We start from the raw sequence: 27248 nt of genomic DNA on the forward strand, positions 1-27248 counted from the left end.
GTAATTATAATTCAATACAGAATGGGATTAAAATATACATCATATGCCAGCTGCTGCAGCTATATTGAATGTTACCTAAGTTAGTATGTGGCGAGGAAACTGTTGGGTTATTTTTATGCATGTGACAGAAATACAGATTTTATCGACTTATCTACTAGAAAAATGCATCTTAGAAAGTTGGCAGAAACAATTGATTTTTTTCCAGCAGAGTCTGTGAGAGCACCGGAGGCTCCTGCTATGGGGAGAGGCGCACTAGTAAACACCAATTCAGAGGTGGAGTGCGGCTTTGGCAATGGCTAATGAGCCGCTTTCATTCACTAATGAGCTATGATGATGCAGCTGGGAAACTTTTAACATATGGGTGGGTGGGTTTGTTGCTTATTAAGTTTCTGGCTTTAGCAAACAGACAAAACTAAGCTGTACTCCTATAAATAAATTATTTCTCTCCCCCCCTTATATCAAGCAGTTTTTACTTTTTATAGGGTCCAAATTATAAAAAAGATTAGAACCCTAGAACTTTATCAAACGTCATAGAACTGGAACTCAGAACTTTAGAGGTGTCTTTCAAACCAAGCTTATTGTATTATGTTTTACTTTCATTTTTGAATGTGACAGCTCCAAGTTGGCATATTTGTACAATATTTAGTACATTACTGTTTATACACTTTGTAAAAAAAAAAAAAATAGCATTACACCAACACAACAAAAATGTTTCAGTTTGCCTGATTTATGTTTGTATGTAGAGCTCTGGAAGAAACCAGTCATGAAGGAAAACTTCTCACCTGTTAGGCCACAAATTGTTGAAAGATTTGTGCAGCGGCTAATGAGTGAACACCAGAACAGCTCTACAGAGGTAACATTGTGGCCTTTGTTAGGATGACAAATTGATTTAGATTGTAAGCTTCAATGGAGCAGGGACTGATGTAAATGAGTTCTGTGTGCAGCGCTGCGGAATTAGTGGCGCTATATAAATAAATAAATGGTGATGATGAATGGTAGGAGAGGATGCTAAAAACATCATACACCAGGAACCTATATCTAACCATTGCTCAAAATAATGGCTGGGGGTTGATATAATTCAGTTGTCATAGACCATAAAGGGCCAATTACACAATTGCAGTAATATATTTCTGTATAGCAACAGACTACTGGGTTGTCATACCTGTTTTATCTTAGGGAATTCAGCTTTTTATAATTAATTATTATTTTCTTGTCTGTGAAATTTAAATTATTATTATTGTGATTATTATATAAAGCCTTTCTGTTTGTCTTTACTTAGTAGGAGCTCTCATGGGTGTTCTTGGATGTTATTTGTGCTGGCAGTAATAGCTGGCTTTGCTAAAAAGATTGTTACCACTATCATAGGTGACTTTCCGTAAGGAACATTTAAAACATTGTCTTACATCTCTGGCTTGTGACATCATGGCGAGAGAACAGAGTAACTTTGAATCCTACTCTACATTTTATGAAAATCTTCTTCAACAAGAGCATCAGTTGCTGTACCAGAAAGAGCAGGTATGTCCGTTAATGCACCACTGAGAACAATATTTGGAACGTGTACATGTTTATTTTTCAAACAACAGAATTACAATTCACTGAAAGGATATGCATTTATAAGTGCAGCTTGTTAAGTTAAATATCCAAGTGATGTGTAATATTTTCTCTGAACAGTCAGCTTGCTTATAAAAATAGAAGTAATTCAGACCCACTCCTTGTCTGCTTAGTATGAAACTGGTTGTTATTACATTGTATGATTGTTATTGTTTTTAATCTGTTTAATTTAAGTTCTTCAAATTAAAGCAAAATAGATGCACTTTTAGATTATGAGTTTAAAAAAGCCTCACTATGTCAAGGGCAATATGGATATGTCCTGTATCCCCAATTCCTAATTCTTCTCCTCAATCTCTCTTTTATACTTGGTCTCAAGTTTCCTCTTTCAATCTCTTCAGCTGCTGTGTGTGTGTATATATATGTTGTGCGTGTGTGTGTGTATGAATGTGTGTATATATATATATATATATACGTGTATATATATATGTGTGTGTGTGTATATATATATATATATATATATATATGTGTGTGTGTGTGTGTGTGTGTGTATATATATATGTATGTGTGTGTGTGTATATATAATGGAATATATATATATATATATATATATATATATATATATATATATATATATATTCCAACTATATTAGAGGTGCTACGTTGCGCTTACTGAAAATATGGTATACAATTTAAAACCCAAATTCAGTTGCACACTTTTAGCACATATTTATTCCTGATTAGAGATGGATACATGTTAACCTTTGCAGTAATATAAACTCTATATTATGACTTCTAGAATAAACATGAGATTCTTAGTGCACATTTTGATCAAACTGTGGGTGCCCCTCTACCACGTCATCTACCTGCTGTTAATAGCTAAATAACAATGTGACCTTCTGAAGCCACCTGATGCTTCTCAGGTATTTAATCTGTATAGGAAAATATAACAGAGGCATCCATGTTGTTTAGTAAATTTAATAACTGAGTTAGTGGTTATCAATGTACCAAATCATGAGAGCAGAAAAGCGTATCTGTATATCATATAAGTCTCTCTTGCAGACTACAACTGAGAACTCTCCTAAGTGCACCAGCATTCACATTGATAGATACATGACCTTGGACAGGGAAGCTATCTGTCCCTCTTTACCGAAAATTATTATAGTGTCAACTAGGGATGAGCGCACTCGGATTTATGAAATCCGAGCCCACCCGAACGTTGCGGATCCGAGTCGGATCCGAGACAGATCCGGGTATTGGCGCCAAATTCAAAAGTGAAACTGAGGCTCTGACTCATAACCCCATTGTCGGATCTCGCGATACTCGGATCCTATAAATTCCCCGCTAGTCGCCGCCATCTTCACTCGGGCATTGATCAGGGTAGAGGGAGGGTGTGTTAGGTGGTCCTCTGTGCTGTTTAGTTCTGTGCTGTTTAGTTCTGTGCTGTGCTGTGCTGTGCTGTGCTGTGTTCTGCAGTATCAGTCCAGTGGTGCTGTGTGCTGTGCTCTGTCCTTCTGAGGTCAGTGGTGCTGCTGGGTCCTGTGCTGTGTCCTGTTCAGTCCAGTGGTGCTGTGTCCTGTGCTCTGTGCTTCTAAGGGCATAGTTATTTCCCCAATATTCCCCTGTGTTTAAAAAAATAAAAAAAAGTTTTTTTAAAAAATACCAAAAACTACTTTAATATTTTTTAATTACCACAAAATTTGCACAACCAATCCTGCAGTATAAGCCCATTGGTACTGCAATATTACCAAGTTCACACATTCAGCAGTAAAAGTCCATTGGTACTGCAATATTACCAAGTTCACACATTCTGCAGTATCAGTCCAGTGGTGCTGTGTCCTGTGCTCTGTCCTGCTGAGTTCCGTAGTGCTGCTGGGTCCTGTGCCGTGTCCTGTTCAGTCCAGTGGTGCTGTGTCCTGTGCTCTGTGCTTCTAAGGGCATAGTTATTTCCCCACTATTCCCAAGTTTTTTAAAAATAAAAAAAAAGTAAAAAAAAAAAAAAAATTTAAAAAAAAAAAAATATATAATAATTATAACCAAATTTGCAAAACCAATCCAGCATTATAATTTATAAGTCCATTGGTACTGCAATATTACCAAGTTCACACATTCTGCAGTATCAGTCCAGTGGTGCTGTGTCCTGTGCTCTGTCCTGCTGAGTTCCGTAGTGCTGCTGGGTCCTGTGCCGTGTCCTGTTCAGTCCAGTGGTGCTGTGTCCTGTGCTCTGTGCTTCTAAGGGCATAGTTATTTCCCCACTATTCCCAAGTTTTTTAAAAATAAAAAAAAAGTAAAAAAAAATAAAAAATTTAAAAAAAAAAAAATATATAATAATTATAACCAAATTTGCAAAACCAATCCAGCAGTTTAAGTCCATTGGTACTGCAATATTACCAAGTTCACACATTCTGCAGTATCTTGTGCTACATATAATGGAGACCAAAAATTTGGAGGATAAAGTAGGGAAAGATCAAGACCCACTTCCTCCTAATGCTGAAGCTGCTGCCACTAGTCATGACATAGACGATGAAATGCCATCAACGTCGTCTTCCAAGCCCGATGCCCAATCTCATAGTACCGGGCATGTAAAATCCAAAAAGCCCAAGTTAAGAAAAAGTAGCAAAAAGAGAAACTTAAAATCATCTGAGGAGAAACGTAAAGTTGCCAATATGCCATTTACGACACGGAGTGGCAAGGAACGGCTTAGGCCCTGGCCCGTGTTCATGACTAGTGGTTCAGCTTCACCCACGGATCTTAGCCCTCCTCCTCCTCCCCCCCCCTACAAAAAATTGAAGAGAGTTATGCTGTCAGCAACAAAACAGCAAACAACTCTGCCTTCTAAAGAGAAATTATCACAAATCCCCAAGGCGAGTCCAAGGGTGTTGGTGGTTGTCAAGCCTGACCTTCCCATCACTGTACGGGAAGAGGTGGCTCGGGAGGAGGCTATTGATGATGTAGCTGGCGCTGTGGAGGAACTTGATGATGAGGATGGTGATGTGGTTATTGTAAATGAGGCACCAGGGGGGGAAACAGCTGATGTCCATGGGATGAAAAAGCCCATCGTCATGCCTGGTCAGAAGACCAAAAAATGCACCTCTTCGGTCTGGAGTTATTTTTATCCAAATCCAGACAACCAATGTATGGCAATATGTAGCTTATGTAAAGCTCAAATAAGCAGGGGTAAGGATCTTGCCCACCTAGGAACATCCTCCCTTATACGTCACCTGAATAACCTTCATAGTTCAGTGGTTAGTTCAGGAACTGGGGCTAGGACCCTCATCGGTACAGGGACACCTAAATCCCGTGGTCCAGTTGGATACACACCAGCAACACCCTCCTCGTCAACTTCCTCCACAATCTCCATCAGATTCAGTCCTGCAGCCCAAGTCAGCAGCCAGACTGAGTCCTCCTCAATACGGGATTCATCCGAGGAATCCTGCAGCGGTACGCCTACTACTGCCACTGCTGCTGTTGCTGCTGTTAGTCGGTCATCTTCCCAGAGGGGAAGTCGTAAGACCGCTAAGTCTTTCACAAAACAATTGACCGTCCAACAGTCGTTTGCCATGACCACCAAATACGATAGTAGTCACCCTATTGCAAAGCGTATAACTGCGGCTGTAACTGCAATGTTGGTGTTAGACGTGCGCCCGGTGTCCGCCATCAGTGGAGTGGGATTTAGAGGGTTGATGGAGGTATTGTGTCCCCGGTACCAAATCCCCTCGAGATTCCACTTCACTAGGCAGGCGATACCAAAAATGTACAGAGAAGTACGATCAAGTGTCCTCAGTGCTCTTAAAAATGCGGTTGTACCCACTGTCCACTTAACCACGGACATGTGGACAAGTGGTTCTGGGCAAACGAAGGACTATATGACTGTGACAGCCCACTGGGTAGATGCATCCCCTTCCGCAGCAACAGCAACAGCTGCATCAGTAGCAGCATCTACAAAATGGCTGCTCATGCAAAGGCAGGCAACATTGTGCATTACAGGCTTTAATAAGAGGCACAACGCTGACAACATATTAGAGAAAATGAGGGAAATTATCTCCCAGTGGCTTACCCCACTTAGACTCTCATGGGGATTTGTGGTGTCAGACAATGCCAGTAACATTGTGCGGGCATTAAATATGGGCAATTTCCAGCATGTCCCATGTTTTGCCCACACCATTAATTTGGTGGTGCAGCATTACCTCAAGAGTGACAGGGGTGTGCAGGAGATGCTTGCGGTGGCGCGCAAAATTGCTGGACACTTTCGGCATTCAGCCAGTGCCTACCGCAGACTAGAGGCACATCAAAAAAGCATGAACCTGCCCTGCCATCACCTCAAACAAGAGGTTGTGACGCGCTGGAACTCCACCCTCTATATGCTGCAGAGGATGGAGGAGCAGCAAAAGGCCATTCAGGCCTACACAGCCACCTACGACATAGGCAAAGGAGTGGGGATGCGCCTCAGTCAAGCGCAGTGGAGACTGATTTCCGTGTTGTGCAAGGTTCTGCAGCCATTTGAACTTGCCACACGAGAAGTCAGTTCCGACACTGCCAGCTTGAGTCAGGTCATTCCCCTGATCAGGCTGTTGCAGAAGCAGCTGGAGAAAGTGAGGGAGGAGCTGGTAAGCCATTGCGATTACACCAAGCATGTAGCTCTTGTGGATGTAGCCCTTCGTACGCTTTGCCAGGATCCGAGGGTGGTCACTCTTTTAAAGTCAGAGGAATACATTCTGGCCACCGTGCTCGATCCTCGGTTTAAAGCGTATGTTGTGTCTCTGTTTCTGGCGGACACAAGTCTACAGCGGTGCAAAGACCTGCTGGTCAGGAGATTGTCCTCTGAAGAGGACCGTGACATGCCAACAGCTCCACCCTCATTTTCTTCCACATCTATGGCTGCGAGGAAAAAGCTCAGTTTTCCCAAAAGAGGCACTGGCGGGGATGCTGATAACATCTGGTCCGGACTGAAGGACCTGCCAACCATTGCAGACATGTCTACTCTCGCTGCATTGGATGCTGTCACAATAGAAAAAATTGTGGATGATTACTTTGCTGACACCATCCAAGTAGACATGTCAGACAGTCCATATTGTTACTGGCAGGAAAAAAAGGCAGTTTGGAAGCCCCTGTACAAACTGGCTCTATTTTACCTGAGTTGTCCCCCCTCCAGTGTGTACTCGGAAAGAGTTTTTAGTGCAGCGGGGAACCTGGTCAGTGAGCGGCGAAGGAGGTTGCTTCCTCACAACGTTGAAAAAATGATGTTTATAAAAATGAATAATCAATTCCTCAATGAAGTACAGCACTGCCCTCCAGATACTACAGAGGGACCTGTGGTTGTGGAGTCCAGCGGGGACGAATTGATAATGTGTGATGAGGAGGAAGTACACACTGTAGGGGGAGAGGAATCAGAGGTTGAGGATGAGGACGACATCTTGCCTCAGTAGAGCCTGTTTAGTCTGTACAGGGAGAGATGAATAGCTTTTTTGGTGTGGGGGCCCAAACAAACCAATCATTTCAGCCAAAGTTGTTTGGTAGGCCCTGTCGCTGAAATGATTGGTTTGTTAAAGTGTGCATGTCCTATTTCAACAACATAAGGGTGGGTGTGAGGGCCCAAGGACAATTCCATCTTGGAACTTTTTTTTTTGCATTATATGACCAAGCAACAGTCGTTTGCCATGTTCAAAAAGTAAAACCAAATGTAAAAAAATTCAAGAAATTAAACCAAAAGTAAAATGCCGTGTCATAATTTAAAACAAGAGGTATTGACGTGCTCTAAAACTACTGTATTGTTGTTTATATTTTATAAACACTACACTTGAAAGCTTGAGTCTTTCAATAGAAAAGTAACTGTCCATTGCACGAATATTTGCAACAGGGACAATTTTAGGGTTAAGAAAGTCAACTAATAATAACACTTCGACGCTGTGTGTCTTTATAAACACTACACTTGGAAGTTGGAGGAGGTATTGTGGCCCCGGCACCAAATTTACTACCGGGGCCACTCCACTGTGCAGTCCATATTTAGGTGTATCAGATATTAAACAACGGTGACAGTTGATGCCCAATTTTTTAATTATATTGTGGCCTCGGTACCAAATTGTGTACCGGGGCCACCACACTACGCAGTCCAGATACTTGTTTGGTGGAATTCAGACCAGTTGAGGGTTTTATTATTATATTGTGTGGACCACTCTATCTATACCACACTACAACTCTATACCACTCTATTTCCTACTTTAATTCTATTTCATACTTTAATTCTATTTCCTACTTTAATTCTATTACTAATTAATTACCATAAAGAGGAACAAAATAAACCAATTTTACCAAAAGTATAATATGACTTAGACTTACAAACACTACACTTTAAAGATCGTGCCTTTAAATGAAAAAGTCAGTCTTCATTGCACGACTATGTGCAACAGGGACATTTTTTTGGGTTTACAAAGTCAAACAATAACACTTCGACCCTGTCTGTCTGGGGTCTCTCAATGACGAATTGTCTGTACCATGTTTGGAGGAGGTATTGTGGCCCCGGTATCAAATTGGGTACCGGGGCAACCCCACTATGCAGTCCAGATACTTGTTTGGTGGAATTCAGACACGTGGAGGGTTTTTTAATTATATTGTGGCCTCGGTACCAAATTGTGTACCGGGGCCACCACACTACGCAGTCAAGATACTTGTTTGGTGGAATTCAGACCAGTTGAGGGTTTTATTATTATATTGTGTGGACCACTCTATCTATACCACACTACAACTCTATACCACTCTATTTCCTACTTTAATTCTATTTCATACTTTAATTCTATTTCCTACTTTAATTCTATTACTAATTAATTACCATAAAGAGGAACAAAATAAACCAATTTTACCAAAAGTATAATATGACTTAGACTTACAAACACTACACTTTAAAGATCGTGTCTTTAAATGAAAAAGTCAGTCTTCATTGCACGACTATGTGCAACAGGGACTTTTTTTGGGTTTACAAAGTCAAACAATAACACTTCGACCCTGTCTGTCTGGGGTCTCTCAATGACGAATTGTCTGTACCATGTTTGGAGGAGGTATTGTGGCCCCGGTATCAAATTGGGTACCGGGGCCACCCCACTATGCAGTCCAGATACTTGTTTGGTGGAATTCAGACACGTGGAGGGTTTTTTAATTATATTGTGGCCTCGGTACCAAATTGTGTACCAGGGCCACCACACTACGCAGTCAAGATAGATAGATGCGTATTGCGTATCATAGATAAAGTACATTCAGTGGTGTGGGGCAAATTGAAAAATATTCAAAATGCACTGACATTATCAAAAACAAGAGGTTGTCACACGCTAAAACTCCAACATGTATATGATGGAGAGGATGGAGGAGCAGCCGTATGTGTAGTGTAATGCAGATCTGTTGAAGGTTTTTTATATATTTTATTGTGGTGCCCAGTGCCCACTCCTCTACGCAGTCCAGGTACAATTATTGGTGCGAATCATAAAAGTTCAGGGTTTTTAAGATATTGTGGTGACCCACTCCTCTACGCAGTCCAGGTACAATTATTGGTGCGAATCATAAAAGTTCAGGGTTTTTAAGATATTGTGGTGACCCACTCCTCTACGCAGTCCAGGTACAATTATTGGTGCGAATCATAAAAGTTCAGGGTTTTTAAGATATTGTGGTGACCCACTCCTCTAGGCAGTCCAGGTACATTTATTGGTGCGAATCATAAAAGTTCAGGGTTTTTAATATATATTGTGGTGACCCACTCCTCTACGCAGTCCAGGTACATTTATTGGTGCGATTCATAAAAGTTCAGGGTTTTTAATATATATTGTGGTGACCCACTCCTCTACGCAGTCCAGAAAGATACCTTGTTGCAACGTTTTGGACTAATAACTATATTGTGAGGTGTTCAGAATACACTGTAAATTAGTGGAAATGCTTGTTATTGAATGTTATTGAGGTTAATAATAGCCTAGGAGTGAAAATAAGCCCAAAAACTTGATTTTTAAACTTTTTATGTTTTTTTCAAAAAAAATCCGAATCCAATACCTTAAATCCGAACCGAGACCTTTCGTCAAGTGTTTTGCGAGACAAATCCGAACCTCAAAAATAACGAAAATCCGGATCCAAAACACAAAACACGAGACCTCAAAAGTCGCCGGTGCACATCCCTAGTGTCAACCCATAATAAATGACACAGTGCAGCGAATATGACCGCAGTCTTTATTTAAATTTCCAACCTTTTAACCTTAATGGGAGTGGATGGGCATGTTGGGCAATCAAGTGCCCTCAAGGGCCACAGATCCTGTGCCCGGTAACCAAAATCCATGTACAATTAACTGGCCACGTGATGCTTTGTCCATGTGATAACCATAGAAAAAATACAAGGGTCATGTGTACTGTACCCATCCTGCTGGCCATCTGACGCTCTGTCCTGGTGACTGTGGTACAGAAACCCCTCCAGGATGGTTCCTGGTATATACAGAAGTGGAAGCTGCTCAAATCAATTTATAGGCCATAACAGGTGCTTGAAAGGGTGGGGTTATCCTGCAAGGAACATACACACAACATTTTTTTCCCCCAGCACACTGCTATAGCCAGCAACAGATCTGCCATTTCTACTGTAGATAAAAATGCAAAAGTTTTTGTTGCACACATTTGCAGATGTATGTTTAAGCCATCCGCCACGCCAAGGCGCTTTTGCTAATAGGATGGTCTTACTCTAAACAATGAGAGTCCCATATATTTGGGCCATACATATGTGTTTTTAAATTGAGAGCCAACTTACCAAAGAGGTACCCCAGAAGCCTCCAAACAGCAATTCAGTGCCAGTACCCCCTCTCAGCTTCTGACACCAACATGCCTCTCAGACAAATACAGAAGTGGAAGCTGCTCAGATCAATTTATAGGCCATAACAGGTGCTTGAAAGGGTGGGGTTATCCTGCAAGGAACATACACACAACATTTTTTCCCCCAGAACACTGCGATAGCCAGCAACAGATCTGCCATTTCTACTGTAGATAAAAATGCAAAAGTCTTTGTTGCACACATTTGCAAATGTATGTTTAAGCCATCCTCCACACCAAGGCGCTTTTGCTAATAGGATGGTCCTACTCTAAACAATGAGAGTCCCATATATTTGGGCCATACATATGTGTTTTTAAATTGAGAGCCAACTTACCAAAGAGGTACCCCAGAAGCCTCCAAACAGCAATTCAGTGCCAGTACCCCCTCTCAGCTTCTGACACCAACATGCCTCTCAGACAAATACAGAAGTGGAAGCTGCTCAAATCAATTTATAGGCCATAACAGGTGCTTGAAAGGGTGGGGTTATCCTGCAAGGAACATACACACAACATTTTTTCCCCCAGCACACTGCTATAGCCAGCAACAGATCTGCCATTTCTACTGTAGATAAAAATGCAAAAGTCTTTGTTGCACACATTTGCAAATGTATGTTTAAGCCATCCGCCACGCCAAGGCGCTTTTGCTAACATAAGACAGGGTAACCAAAATCCATGTACAATTAACTGGCCACGTGATGCTTTGTCCATGTGATAACCATAGAAAAAATACAAGGGTCATGTGTACTGTACCCATCCTGCTGGCCATCTGACGCTCTGTCCTGGTGACTGTGGTACAGAAACCCCTCCAGGATGGTTCCTGGTATACCCCACATATATAACCATTCAGTCCCACTTTTTTCAAGGACAGATATTGAACCCCATCCCCTTATCAACCACAAAGGGGCCATTTCACTCCTTAAATTGGCCTCTGCTCCTAATCAAATCGCCCTCTCCACTACTACCTGTAAATGCACATTGCCAATGTCATATTAATGACTGACAATACATCTATCCTGCCGATATATAGCCGGTGTGTGATTTACTAAGCTGCGGGTTTGAAAAAGTGGGGATGTTGCCTATAGCAACCAATCAGATTCTAGCTATCATTTTGTAGAAGGTACTAAATAAATGAAAGCTAGAATCTGATTGGTTGCTATAGGCAACATCCCCACTTTTTCAAACCCGCAGCTTAGTAAATCTAGCCCTAAGTCTGTAAATAAAGGAAGCAAAGTTACAATAACTATATATTCCCCCTTCTGCATTCTTTCCTTTATTTCTGTTGCTAGATGCAAGCCTAGTAGTGGAGCTAAACACACATAGTCCTCCCTATAATTATCATCTGAGACCTGCGGTCTCTGCTCGCTACCCACTCCATCCTCAAGCACATTCCTTGCTACTTGTGCTACTAAGCCAAGCTGTAAAGTGACCTAATTGCCCCTCCAAACACTGATCTTTTGTTAAATCCCCATTCTCTGTCCTTGTTTGAACACTTGTTACCCTTTCTTGTGAGACTATACCTACTGTGGTATTCCAATCAGTGCATAAAATGGGACTCTCAGGAGGCAACCCAACTAACTTCCTCTGGTCTACATTAATAATTAAGATCCCCTGCTTCTCTAACAATGATGCATTTCATGTCTCAGCTCGAGGTCCAGTGTCAGAAGTCGGAATAGCCACTTGTTATCGACCACATTCACCTACCTCCCTGTGTTGTGCCAGCAAATGCAAATAATTTCTCTTTCAATGTGTACTGCAGTCAGATGTAGTACAGGACCCTGTTATGGCCCACAGTTCCTTATCTGTACTCTGCTGAAGGTACCATAGGCCAGCTGTCACTTGTACCTGCCACTGTCCCTATTCCTAATTTCACAATATGACAACCTCGTTCCCTTCATCAGTTGAAGCAGGAACTTCTGTTTAGTTCTCTGCTGGAGACTTCTTGACCAGTGAAGGATAAGATAGCAATCATCATCATGCCAATTGCAGTTTCCTATTACCCAGCACTCTTTTCTTTTGACACTAACTACCGCATTCTCTTTTCTGAATCCAACATCCATCCTCTGGCAACCAAGGCCTTATTGCCCAGAAGGCTTCATCTTGCTGGTGGCCTTACCATCCTTGCCTATTGACTTCTTAAGTTGTCCCTGCTCCAGACCAGTTTCCACAATCCACAATCCTCTTTTGCATATATTTGCAGTGTGTGCTGAATAGTGGCACCTGTAAGGTCAAGACACCTGTCTACTGGAGGCAGCTGTTACCTCCAAATGCTCTGCTGGAAAGAGAGGTAGGTGAACATGCCTTTTTGCTTTTATATGCCTCTTCAGCACTGGATATAAGGCTGCTCAACCCACTCTCTTCTCTTCTTCCCCTTTACCTATGATGAAACTTCTTGGAGTCCTGCAAAATCTCACGTATACCCCTGAATACATTTCAGAGTTCTTCTTCCTGAACCAGAGAAACTTCCCCTGCTTGTAGAGCATCAAGGATACTGTGGACACCAGCTCCAAGTCCTATTGGATAGTTTCAGAAATGGATAGAAAAATAATTTAGTAACATGCATAATGTGATAAAACGAGTTTGATAGCACCTCAACCAGCCTGTCCCTCGTTTCTCACAAAATGTGGATTATAGCATGTACTTTTTATAGCCCTTGCTCTTTTCCTCCAGCTCAACAAAGTACAAGAACAGTGTCTAATTATATGTGGATAAGTGGACATTGTAGCCATGCCTAGATAAGACACTTCTTCATTCCATGTTACCCATTGAAAAAACGTGTTTGTTGTTAATTCAGTGATGCTCTTATGCATTGTTCTCAAATTGAAGCCAGGTGGGTTATAGGTAAGGATCAGGTGGTGTCCAGGATACAGGGAGGGGGCTGGAGCTGCATTCAGTCTACCCCCTCCTTTCTCTACAGGAAGCATGGAACAGCTCGGGACCCTGTGACATCACAAAGTAGTGTAAGGGGCTAATTTCAGGAGGGGTTAACTTTTTGGAGGTGGGGAAGGCCAATTAGTACCCATTGTCCTTCACAGGACTGCCTGAGACATTCTGTCTGGGAAACCGCAGGGGAGCTAATGTGGAATAAAAGCCCATCTCCAGTCCCCCTCCAATCCCCTAGTCCAGCACTCACCAATGTTTAAGAAGGAGAGATCCAGGTGTTTGCACAGGGAGGGGAAAACACTGTGGAAATTTGACCCTAGATATAAGGAGCCACTCCAGGTGGGGAGGTAATGTTCATTCTGATAATTGATGGCTGAAAGCTGCAGGGTGGCTGGTTTTTTGAGTTGCCGTTCTCTACCAGTGGAATACATCGGCAGATCCATGGGTCGTAAAGTCAGGACAGCCAGGTGACTGTAACTCCTTAAGCTAGTGGTTTAAGGGACAGATAAAGCGGTGAACCTGCCTGGTATTTATTTACTGTGTGTATATAATATTCTAGTGATTGTTTTAATTACAATAAATGTATTGTTTTACTTTTTAACTGCATTTGCCTGAGTAACTATACGAAGCTTAGAAGGTACTGGGGCAGGCTTTCCTAGCATTGTAGGGCACCCCTGGGTGGCCAGCCAGCCAGCATGAAGTGGGTAGAATTGGGCCAGAAAACCCGGTATCTTCACACATAATAAAAGCAATTTACATAATATAACATCATAAACCACTTGTCTAGAGATAAAGCTAGGTGTAGGCTCTGAAATGGTAGCTGTCTTTCTAGTATAGTTATATAATCTAAATTGCTACTACAATTGGAGATCTGGAACCATAGAAAGCTAGAGAGCAGCTTGTCAGGCTAGCATTACATCAAATAATTTTCCTGAATGATTGCATATTATACGCATTGCCGCCAATCATTTTCATCAGCGGGATGCTTTATAGCATTGAAATTTTTCATTTTATATAGGGAGAATAATTACACTACCGCTACAAAACTCTCCATTAAGAAAAAGTGAAAGCATTCAGCTGAGGCACATAATAATATGTTAAATAAAAGTGGCTAGTTCATAACTATCATTAAGCCTTGATGATTAAGGGTTTGTAATTAAAGCACCAATACATTTCTCTTTGCATGACATAGGTAAAAAAAAAAATTCAAAAAAACCCTCATAAATTACAAACTTTGGATGTAAAGTTTAATTCAAATAAAATGAAAAAATAAAGAGAAATCCTTATAAATGAGACTAGCCCATCATTACTTTCCACTACATTTTAATTATCACTGCAAAGATTTTGTCAGGAAGATTTAATTTAACTTCTACGTGTGTTATACACAACTAAATTGTTGTCCGACAATAGTTGAAGACTCACATGAATATGTAATATGTGGCCTACAGCTTCAGCTGATCTAGAAGTTCTCCCAGAAAACACTCTGTGGATTAACATACTGGCCCTAACTTGTGGAAATTTGAGGTATTGAATTCCTTTTATGCAAATAGGTTGTGTGTCTGAAAGCTGTATGACAAGTTTCTATAGTTATGTGTGAGAATAAAATACTGTACCTTGTGACATTGCAATATCTTGTGTTACAGGAGTTGCTTGCGGTAATAGGAGAGCAGAGAAAAACTGAAAATGGCTTTCAAAAGGTGTGTCAGATGTTTTGGTCTATTATATATATTATATTTGGATATTATTGTCTATATATAACTTATTTACACTATATTTATCCTTCAATTTTCTCTTCATAGTATAAAATACACCATTCATAAATGGAAATACTCATGGTCACCCTTAGATGGCTGTTAGAATAGACATGAACGTTGTGCATATTCATACCTGCTAATAGTCCCCGAAATGGATGTAGCCTACTGGACAAAGGGTATGGGCTTGCCTGACACTTGTGTGGATGGGGTCTGGCCTAGGTTGTCCTAATTTTTCAATTGGTAAGATTGGCATATATGTATGTAGCAGCATGTGTTACAAACATTTGGCCATAGAGGGTAACAAGAGCATCCTCAAAACAGTGTTCTCAATTTAAGAGGCAAGATTGTCTTAAAATAAAACCATACTTGATCTTTACCCTTTGCTCTTTCAAGCTGTGATTGTAAGTTTTTTTATCAGAGTCCTGATAAATAAACACAATTTTTTTTTAACAATTAAAAATAAAACTGGAGCAACTAAATATAAAGATTTTGTGCACTTACAGTAGACTCCATTGAAACACTTTTTTAGTCTACTGATCCTGATATATATAAAGAAAAGCACCTAGAAATCAGGGCATGACTTGGCTCTATTGGTTCAATATACCACCTATTCTGCAAGTCAAGAAATAATGAAATGATATAGCATCATTTCATCATGATCACTTCTTTAGAGTGTGACTTGTAAACAAGTTTTATACAGTAAATGAACATTTAGTGTCAAACACTTGGCTATATGTTGTTCTAGTGCTGCCCACTTCCTCTGTTAAGCATCCATGTGTCCCACTTTTGAACAATGAAAGGAGACAGGTCATTCATAAAAAAATATTGTTAGCGCCTAAGACTTTTAAAAAGCAGACTTTTCAAGGTGGCGTTAACCTTTAAAACTGCAGTTTTGTGTAGCTCCAAAGTGAGCACAATTCCCATGAATATTATGTCTTTATCTGGGATGCTGAAAAATGTAGTTGGAAAATGAAAGCTTGTGTGTGGCCATCTTCTGTCCACCCTAGCAGGACCCAGTATAGCTGGATGTGATCAGCAGAACTAGCCCATGTGTCACCATCTTAAAATACAGGCTAAATTATGTCCTCAATTCTGAATGTGTTCAATGTGTGCAATATATTCCCTAAAGGGCCAACCACGTTATGTATTAAATGAACATCATCATTAAATGATCTATCATCCATGCACTCATCATCTCCCGCCTGGATTACTGCAACCTCCTCCTCACTGGCCTCCCCCACTCACATCTCTCCCCCCTCCGCTCTGTACTCAATGCGGCCGCAAGACTCATCTTCCTCTCACGCCAATCCTCCTCTGCCTCCCCTCTCTGCCTCGCCTTACACTGGCTTCCCTTCCCCTACAGAATCCTTTTCAAACTCCTCACCACCACTTACAAGGCTCTCTCCCACTCTACAGCCCCCTACATCTCTAACCTCGTCTCCATTCACACTCCTGCCCGCTCCCTGCGCTCAGCCAATGATCGACGCCTCTCCTCCACTCTTATCACCTCTTCCCACTCCAGAATCCAAGATTTTTCCCGTGCTGCCCCCCTTCACTGGAATGACCTCCCTCGTTCCATCCGCCTCTCTCCTACTCTGTGCTCCTTCACACGTGCACTGAAAATCCACCTCTTCCTTAAAGCCTACCAACCATCCGCATAACCCCTTCATCTCCTCCACTCGCTCTCTCCCTTGCCTCATCTGGCTCCCCTTGTGCCTGTTCTGTTTTCCCTCCCTTAGGATGTAATTCACTTGAGCAGGGCCCTCTTTCCTCCTGTCTCCTCACCTGTTCTTCTGCTCCGTGTTTATTGCTTTAACCTGCCCGGAGTTCCTGAAGTACTGGTATCTCTGTTTATTGTTTTGTACTGTTTCACCCTGTATAGTGTACTGTTTGTATGGTGTACGGCGCTGCGGAAATCTTGTGGCGCCTAACAAATAAAGGATAATAATAAATGGAAGGGCAAATTTATAATTAGTGCTATTGCTCTATTTAAGATACGTAAATAATTTTTTTTAAAAGATATATGCAATGTATAAAATGCAGGTGAAGCACTAATACACACATATACAATGATGTCTATATACAAGTGTGCAATCAGAGCAGCTTTCTCACACTCTGGCCAGTCAGAGTAAAGCCTGTTACTCTGTTCCCGGCCCGTCATTCACTTTGCAGCACTTAATGGAGCAAGTCTCTCGTCATACTATAGGAATATTTTCTGATTGGATAGTTGCAGAGAAGCTCCCAGCCTGTTGCGTTTCCTGAACTAGGAAGCTTAGTGCAAAATTTTTTGAGGGTGTGGTCATGCATTTGGGGGCGTGGCAAATGCACCATTGGGGCGTGGCTAAAATCAAAATCACTAGGCTCTCAATTCCCGGGGGGTCACATATGTTTAAGCATTCCTGACTTTCAGGACATCTAGCACCACAGTGTAGTATATAAACAATGCAGTGTGTACACAAAGAGTTCAGTCTTGGCCTGCGCCTTACATTGGGCACAACACTCACCAAAAATTGGTATTGTCCTTACTAGAATCACAACATTTCACACACTGTGCTGCTCTCTCCTACCTGTTCTTCTCACTTTCTCCACCTGTGGCTGCTGTTTTGTTTAGTTGTGGCTTGTCTGGATCCTGGAATGTAGAAGGACCCATTTGGGAAAAAAATGGCTACATTTAGAAAATTACAGCCAGCCCCGGCGTTAAATCAATAGCACCCACGATTAATAATTAGGCCTTCCTCCAGCCCCAACATTAAAATAATAGTATTCACATTTAATAAATAAACCTATTCCCTTCCTGCAAACAGCAATACCTATTTCCCACAACCATCACTGCTATTAAATAACTCATAGTCACATTTAATAATTAATAGACCTGATTCTCCCCAAACTCACCCCCATATTCAATAGCCCCCAAACCACCCCATCTTAAATTAATAGTCCCCACTATTAAATTGCCTCACCATCACCCTACAAACAAAATAGTGCCCATTAATTAGCCACCACCTACCTCACACACAATACATTGCAACAAGCCCCCTGTGCCATCACACACACATTACTGTGCCCCTTCATCACTACACTGTGCCCCCTTATGCTCACACTGCACCCTCCATGCTGCTTTCCCCCCTTCTTTTTTACTTTGTGCCTCTCTCCCCCTTTTTTTTTTTTACTCTCGGGCTCTCTGCCTCTTCTTTTTCACTCTGCCTCTCCCCTTTTTTTTTTTTAATCTGTGCTTCTCTCCCCTTTTTTTTTTTAATCTGTGCTTCTCTCCCCTTTTTTTATATAATCTGTGCTTCTCTCCCCTTTTTTTTTTATATAATCTGTGCTTCTCTCCCCTTTTTTTTTCTAATCTGTGCTTCTCTCCCCTTTTTTATTTAATCTGTGCTTCTCTCCCCTTTTTTGTTAATCTGTGCTACTCTCCCCTTTTTTTTATTTAATCTGTGCCTCTCTCCCCTTTTTTCTTTTACTCTCAGCCTCTGTCCCCCGTTTTTTTTTTACTCCCTCTTCTTCATAGCACTGTCCCTTTCTGTTTTCCTCCCCTTGCGTCTCCGTTTCTTTACTTACCTTTTGTCAGCCTCTTTCTTTTTTTCTCTTCTCTTCTGTCTTCTCTTCTTTCTTCTGGCTTGGTCTTGTCTGGCGCTCCTCACTGACTGTCGGGCGTGACTTGATGATGTCACGCTCGACAGTCAGTGTGAATGGAGCAGAGAGGAAGGAGGGACATGGCGCCGCGGTCATGTGAGTATGATTTTTTATTTTTTTTATTTTTTTTGTTCCAGCTCCCCCCACCAACGAGTTTGACGCCCCCCCCCACCCCCCCACCACGGAAGAAAATAATAATAATAAATAAATTTTAAAAAAAACGCAAGATAAAAAAAAAAAGAAAAATGAAAGAATTACAAGCGAGGGCCCGGGCCCGGGTAAAATGTACCCGCCCCTTCCCCCTCTCGGCGGCCCTGGCCATGTTTAAACAAAAAAGTTATTTCATTTGTATTTTTACACTTGCAAAGGTCTGTGTTGATGATAAATGTCGGTGTGTATTTTTACACTATGGATCAAATAGCCACTGCATATAAACTTTGTGCCTGATTCATTAAGGAACATAAATGCTGTAAAATTGTTCTGTGCACTCCAGAAATGAACCACAGGCCAGAGAACATGGAAACATCCAATTTATCTTCAAGCGCACATAGAAGATATGTTTGCAATGAGTAGCACCTTGTATATGCCAATTTATATGCGTTTTTGAAAAAATGTACAGTATGTTCGTTTTGCGCGCCCTATGAATGCAGCTTACTTGAAATACATGTGCAATACCCTTCTGTACTTCAGTTCACTTGCACGCCATCTCTTTAGGCTTTGGGGGCCACAAGTACAACCAATTTGAAAATCTAAATTCCACGTTGTGATGCTGCACGTGCACAGTAGAACAAAGAAAAATTTTGCACCTGAGAGTTGGACATATGTCCAGGAACTTGGTCTTAATAGCACCCAGTTAGTTAGGGTTAATTATTTTCCTTTTATTGCTGTTTTTGAAAGCCATATTGCTTGCCTTTGAAGAATGTGTAGTAATACCTTTATATAAATGTTCCAGAGGTATGTGGTATTGTCCTTGTGTTGTGCTAACCTCACATGACAAAACTATTTTAAACTGGCTTTTCAGGTATTTAGAGATCACATTCTTTTTCTAGCAATCCCTGGCCTACATTTTAGCTAAGGTAGACTGTTTTCTGGTTTGTAACACATTCATCTATGATTTAGTTTATTCTAGAATCCCAACCTTTAATATTAAATACAGTGCATTGTTCTTAATTATTCTTGATGTTCCTACAACTGATTATACTAGAACACATTTAAGCTGCTCGTGCCTGTAGCACAGTAGGAAGTGTTACATCACACAAATAGCAGATCCGAAACCTCCGTTACAAGTTTTGTTCCACATAAAATATGATAAAATACTAATAATTTCTATATAAAACCACTTTGAAAGCAAACTAACAATGGTAATTTAACTAAAAGATTATATAATTCTGCAGTATGATGCACCTTTTCCGTTAAAGTGATTGGGGGTTTAGCTGTGACATCTTTACTGTGGTAAATGCAGGAACTGCAATGATGTCTTCTGCATTGGAATAAATGTGAGACTGGATTTTTATGTCTTGCATTGTCATGGAGACAGACCACAGATCTGTCTCATTGCAAACATGGAAGATCCATCTTGCAATTTGATGGATGAGAGCAAGTCTGACCAACCTGTGGCTCCCCACGTGTTGTGAAACTACAATTCCCAGCATACCCTACCAGTTATAGCCTGGTTATCTACTGACAAAGAACACCTGGGGGTATATTTACTAAACTGTGGGTTTGAAAAAGTGGAGATGTTGCCTATAGAAACCAATCAGATTCTAGTTATCATTTTTTTAGTGCATTCTCCAAAATGACAGCTAGAATCTGATTGGTTTCTATAGGCAACATCTCCATTTTTTCAAACCTGCAGCTTGATAAATTTACCGCCTGGAAACAATTCTACTATTAATTATTGTCGGTGTGGATCAAACAAGTAAAGGATTTCAGTTTAGATAAATACAATATAATAAAGTCATCATTTTCTTTCATATAATTTATTGTGCAAATGATTTTGAGAACGCCCTTTATAACAATATTTACAATTGCAATTAAAGAGTATATGCCTTTTTCCCCGATAAAGGCCATTTCACATTTCACACAGTGCATTGTGAAATATGTATGACTTCATGCAAGAATTTGCTAAGCCCCCCATTGAAAATTGCATCACTGTGAGTGATGACATGAGTCGCATCTTCACATCCCCACAAGTATGGTTTGTCTCGATTCCAAGTTTTGGACATCTTCAAGTTGAGTGGGTGCTGTGCACACCTGCCAATGGTCACGTGGCAATTCAAATCTTTTTTTAGTGGAAGGAGGAGGCTGTGAGAGGCCTAGAGCTTTGGAAGCCCTGCTGTACTTATTGGTAAGCTCTGCAATCAGTCTTACTGACCTCATCATAGAAAGTGTTTTTGTTCATTCATTCCTTAATATAAAAAAATATAAAGCAAAAATAAAGTGTTATAGTCCATTTAAAAACAGATGTATAAGTGCAGTGACTCCCGTAATGACTTTGGCTCTTTTCCAATACAAAACAGTTTGCTCTATGACATTGTACAATATCTCAGGGCTGTTCTGCTTTTATTGTGTTGAGCTCCATTATGCACAGATGTGTAAATAAGCTGGAGAGTTTGTTGCATGTGACAATGTTTCTTATGACTGCTCTGTTATGTGGATACTCCCAGCAGTGTAATGTCATACTTACCTACTTTCTTCAGCTCCCTTCCGGGAGCCAGCCAGTGGAGGGGGGCGTGAAGGGGCGGGGTGGCCGAAATCGCGTCATTTCGGCCCCGCCCCCTGTGACGTCATGACGCAAATTGCGTCATTTGACAGCGGGGGCGGGGCCAAACGCCGCGATTCACCGGGAATCGCGGCGTTTGGGATCTAATTCTGCCCACTTCACTAGGAAGTGGGGCACTTCCTAGTGAAGTGGGCAGAATTCGGGAGATTGCCACACTCGCCCGGGAGTCCGGGAGACTCTCACAAAATGCGGGAGTCTCCCGGACATTCCGGGAGAGTTGGCAAGTATGTGTAATGTACATCCAGCTCAGATATTTGGATGTATCATTTTTGGTTTATTCTCTGGCTCTATGTGGAAATGTTTGTACGGATAACACTAGTTTATCTACCATGGGTGCAGGGTGTGACACAGCCAAACAGGGATATATCACTGATGTGTTCCGGGTTTCAGTCATCCAAAAATCACTTCAGGAGCTCCTTTGAATACGGGCCACCCCCTAACTGACAACATGTGCAGGAGGTCTTATTTGCTTTTCACTAGAGATGGGCGGGTCCGGTTCTCCGAGAACCGAACCCACCCGAACTTTGGGTATCCGAGTACCGAGCTGAGCAGCTCGGTACTATCCCGCCCATTCCGAATCCAAATCGAGGCCGAACGTCATTGTGACGTCGTCGGATCTCGGGGCTCGGTTCTCGCGATACTTCAACTTTATAAATACACGCCTCCACAGCAATGCTTCGCCATTTGACAGAGGGAGAGAGCAGGGTGTAGTCATAGGCTAATTAGAGCAGGGACAGAGAATACAATATTGTTCTTGCAATTGCTCTAACCAAAATCGCTAGTGCAGAGAGGAGGATAGAGGTTTATTATTTTTTCTTCATATTTGGCACTCCCCAGCGCTTTTGGGGTGTCCCCCATGATTGTGCATAAATATTTCTGGCTGTCAAAAGTCATATCTGTCAGCAGTATCTACTAAATAATTTTTAGCACTCCTCAGTGCTTTTGGGGTGTCCTCCCTAATTGTGCATTAATATTTCTGGCTGTCAAAAGTCATATCTGTCAGCAGTATCTACTAAATAATTTTTAGCACTCCTCAGTGCTTTTGGGGTGTCCTCCCTAATTGTGCATTAATATTTCTGGCTGTCAAAAGTCATATCTGTCAGCAGTATCTACTAAATAATTTTTAGCACTCCTCAGTGCTTTTGGGGTGTCCTCCTTAATTGTGCATTAATATTTCTGGCTGTCAAAAGTCATATCTGCATACTTGCCAACTCTCCCGGAATGTCCGGGAGACTCCCGCATTTTGCGAGAGTCTCCCGGACTCCCGGGCGAGTGTGGCAAAATCCCGGATCTGCCCACTTTCTAGTGAAGTGGGCAGAATTGGGTCACAAACGCAGCGATTCCTGGTGAATCGCGGCGTTTGGCCCCGCCCCCCGCTCTCAAATGACGCATTTTGCGTCATGACGTCACGGGGGCGGGTCCAAAATGACGCGGATTTCGGAGGCCCGCCCCCCATGACGCCCACCTCCCCCGCAGCCTCCCGGACACCAACATTGTAAAGTTGGTAAGTATGTATCTGTCAGCAGTATCTACTAAATAATTTTAAGCACTCCTCAGTGCTTTTGGGGTGTCCTCCCTAATTGTGCATTAATATTTCTGGCTGTCAAAAGTCATATCTGTCAGCAGTATCTACTAAATAATTTTTAGCACTCCTCAGTGCTTTTGGGGTGTCCTCCCTAATTGTGCATTAATATTTCTGGCTGTCAAAAGTCATATCTGTCAGCAGTATCTACTAAATAATTTTTAGCACTCCTCAGTGCTTTTGGGGTGTCCTCCCTAATTGTGCATTAATATTTCTGGCTGTCAAAAGTCATATCTGTCAGCAGTATCTACTAAATAATTTTTAGCACTCCTCAGTGCTTTTGGGGTGTCCTCCCTAATTGTGCATTAATATTTCTGGCTGTAAAAAGTCATAACTGTCAGCAGTATCTACTAAATAATTTTTAGCACTCCTTAGTGCTTTTGGGGTGTCCTCCTTAATTGTGCATTAATATTTCTGGCTGTCAAAAGTCATATCTGCCAGCAGTATCTACTAAATAATTTTTAGCACTCCTCAGTGCTTTTGGGGTGTCCTCCCTAATTGTGCATTAATATTTCTGGCTGTCAAAAGTCATATCTGTCAGCAGTATCTACTAAATAATTTTTAGCACTCCCCAGTGGTTTGCGCTCAGAATGGATTCAAAGCAGTCCACATATGATCTGAATGAGCAACCAGGTTCTGTCACCAGTCCTGATGTTAGTGTTCCCAGTACGTCATCTGGCCAAGGCGATGTCAAACAACAGAGTGTTTTCAAATTAGTGCAAAAAACAAAAACCCCAAAAAAATTTACTGTATTGAAGTGAAAAAGAAGTGTAACTGAGCAAAAGTTAAGTGACGATAAAAAAAAAATTGCAAGCATGCCATTCTACACACGCAATGGCAAAGAGAGAATGAGGCCTTCACCTTTGGCTATTAGTGGCAGATCCCAAAAAGTTACCCAGCCTACAATTGGTGCACAACTACTGTTACGCGTCAAAGCCGAGCTGCAAGATAACAGTGAGGCATTACAGGAGAATATTTGCTCTGATTCACAAATGACAACAATCCCTGTGGAGAGTCCATCCAACAGTGGGATGTCTAATCGTGAGCATTCTGCTGATGTGTGCCTTAATAGCCCGAGTGTAGCCGGTGATACCCAAATTGAGGATGCCACTTTGGAATTAGAAGAGGATGAGGGGGAGATTTGTGTAGGCGACGAGGGCGCTAATGATGATGTTGATGATTATGATGCAGACAGATACCAAATTGCCTTTCTCAATTTCTATTTATATTCTAGATTATATAACGGCTGAATAGTTTTCTATTTTACTCCAAGTGGAGAGAGGATCTGATGCAGACAGATACCAAACTGCCTTTGTCCATTTCAATTTATATTGTACAGTATATAACGGCTGAATTTATTAGTATTTTATACAAGTGGAGGGGGGCCTAGAGAGACAGAAACCAAACTGGCTTTCTCCATGTCAATTAATATTGTACAGTCTATAACGGCTGGATTTTTTTGTATTTTATACAAGTGGAGGGGGGCCTAGAGAGACAGAAACCAAACTGTCTTTCTCCATGTCAATTAATATTGTACAGTCTATAATGGCTGAATTTTTTAGTATTTTATACAAGTGGAGGGGGGCCTAGAGAGACAGAAACCAAACTGGCTTTCTCCATGTCAATTAATATTGTACAGTCTATAATGGCTGAATTTTTTGGTATTTTATACAAGTGGAGGGGGGCCTTGAGAGACAGAAACCAAACTTGCTTTTTCCATTTCTTTACATATTTAACTATAAGTGTAGGGTGTAATATACATTCAAAGACGATGGCTGCATTGCCAATATGCATAGATGGAGAGGAAGACAATCTGTTTTGTGTGTAGAATAGGCCTACCAACGAAGAATTAAACTGTTTTTTTGGATGATTTATTACCTCAACAATTAGATTACTTGTCTCTAAAACAGTTGGAGCACTAAATTGGGTTAATTTAGGCCCAAAAACATGGATTTTCCCAAAAAATAGCAAAACAAAACCGAACAAAACCAAAACCAAAACCAAAACACGCAATGGCAGTTTTGCAAAACCAAAACCAAAACACGACGGTAATCCAGATCCAAAACCGAATCCAAAACCAAAACACGGGGGTCAGTGACCATCTCTACTTTTCACCAACATTTTGAAAACACATTCCTACTGTACGTGGGCTCTTGGGGTGTTTAAAATGGTGGTACATGAGCTTTTATTTTCTTCACATCTGATCTAGACCCTTTTTTTGTGTGATCCAGTTGCATGAACAAAGTGTGTCTTACTTGTTTGTTCTGTACCCACTTATCTTGAAGAAACTTGAACGCAAAATCTTTCCCCCCTCCCCAAGGTGTCTTAAACAGTCCAGATAATTGGCAAATATGTTCCACATTGGTTGGACTGTCCACTAGCTCAGGATTCTCAGAACAAAGGTGTATATTCATTTAAATCGTAGGAACATCTTTCTTTTCTTTAAGGACTGTAAGATGAAGTGATGACGTTGGCTTCAATCCACCCTTAAATTTTCTAATTTCCTGAGATGGCGAGAACCAGTTGATATATTGGAAAGCTGCTGTTATTTAGGACAAACCGTCCAGTCCTCCATAGTTTGGGACCCTGGGATTCAACAGAATAAACATGAATTCCTTGTCTCTTATTTTTCAATATGAGTTGGTTAGATTCTGACCCAACTAATACCCAAGACAACAGAGTTTGCATGATATTTTGAATTTCAGATTATCTTTCTTTTCCCTGTAGACTGCTGACATGAGCCAGGAGCTCATTATTGAAATAACAGCACTAAGAGCCAAGCTCCAGGACGTAGAAGAAGAAACCATTACTGCTACAGAAGTAGTAAAGAAACAGGTGCAGGAAGAATATGAAGCTTTAGTGAGGACTCTCTTTGCTACATGCGTATCTCTAAAGGTGAACACAGTATTACCTGCACATTCCTTGTTATGTATTCCATATGTTCACTATACACATATATGTATTCCATATGTTCACTATACACATATATGTATTCCATATGTTCACTATACACATATATGTATTCCATATGTTCACTATACACATATATGTATTCCATATGTTCACTATACACATATATGTATTCCATATGTTCACTATACACATATATGTATTCCATATGTTCACTATACACATGTCAGATGTGAGCATTAAACAACATTTAGTAAAACAACAACCCAGTACAATAGGTTTTTTGTTGTAGTACTTGTGGTATCAGATTGGGTGTGCAAAAGGTACATACAGCCCAACCTTAAGGTTAATCCTGCTCAAGTGATGACTGTTATGAATTAACCATTAAGGAGCTTGATAACCTAAAAATAAAAATGAATTGTACTGGGTAGAAGTAAGCACAGTACGGTACAATTATAAGCTACAGTTTGTCTACCCTCCCATCTGCCCACACTGACATTGCTGTACAACTATCCAACCATAACATGCTCACTTGTTGTTTCAGTGTAAAATAGATGAATATCACATTAATATAAACCAACAAGTGACTGAGCTCATCAGTGAAGTGCGGAAAGAAGGCGTGGATGAAATGATCCTACTGAAGAAGAAATATGGCTCTCTAAAAAATGACAGTGCTCTGAAAAACACCTTGTCTGTGGTAAGTTCCAGGTAACAGAGAAACGTGTATCCTCTGTCTTCAGTGTGTTTTTAATTTTACTGCCTACAGTCAATTTTTAATATATGATGCATTGTTCACCTACGTGAAACTGGTTTGGTTACAACTACTGAAGTTAAAATGAGCATTGTACCATCTCTGGAACCAAAGGTGAAATAATCCTGTATTTAAAAAACGTGTTTACAAAGCATGTGGTAAAGGAGGTACAACAAATACTCAGTATGAATATATTATTTGTAAGCATGGAGATTCACTTCAATTCCATGCTCTTTCTGTACGTTCATCAAGTAGGAGCAACCAACTTATTTAGAAATTCCAAAGGGTATCCAAGAACCAAGCAAGTTCAGGAAAATAATTTACATATAGCCTTTCCTCATTCTGCAGTGGTTCCAAAACGTGTTGGTGTTGCAAAGTACCTGCCAATACAGATTCCGCAGGATTAATTATTTCTCTAGTTATTATTGGCCGTATGTTCGAAAACCAAACTCCAATCTCCTACTTTTTTAATATGGAGTGCTAATCAATTCTGGAAAAAAATTCTTTAAAACGGCTACATACTGTATGTTTTACTAAAATTATGTTTTACTGTGAGGTTTTAAGTAAACCATGACC

At 41.0% G+C, this 27248-nt stretch overlaps 1 protein-coding gene across 1 annotated transcript in view; it reads left to right on the top strand.

Annotated features, from left to right (window-relative positions):
* The window catches only part of LOC142144265 (uncharacterized), a 109378-nt gene that overhangs the window by 60504 nt on the left and 21626 nt on the right, over positions 1–27248 (top strand). Inside the window, exons 27-31 of the mRNA XM_075202890.1 lie at positions 744–853; positions 1366–1515; positions 14898–14951; positions 25739–25906; positions 26466–26618. Coding sequence (XP_075058991.1) covers positions 744–853; positions 1366–1515; positions 14898–14951; positions 25739–25906; positions 26466–26618 — 635 coding nt within the window. The remainder of the gene's footprint in view (positions 1–743; positions 854–1365; positions 1516–14897; positions 14952–25738; positions 25907–26465; positions 26619–27248) is intronic.

The sequence above is a fragment of the Mixophyes fleayi genome, chromosome 3 (genome assembly GCF_038048845.1).
Source record: "Mixophyes fleayi isolate aMixFle1 chromosome 3, aMixFle1.hap1, whole genome shotgun sequence".
In the NCBI taxonomy this organism is placed as follows: Eukaryota; Metazoa; Chordata; class Amphibia; order Anura; family Limnodynastidae; genus Mixophyes; species Mixophyes fleayi.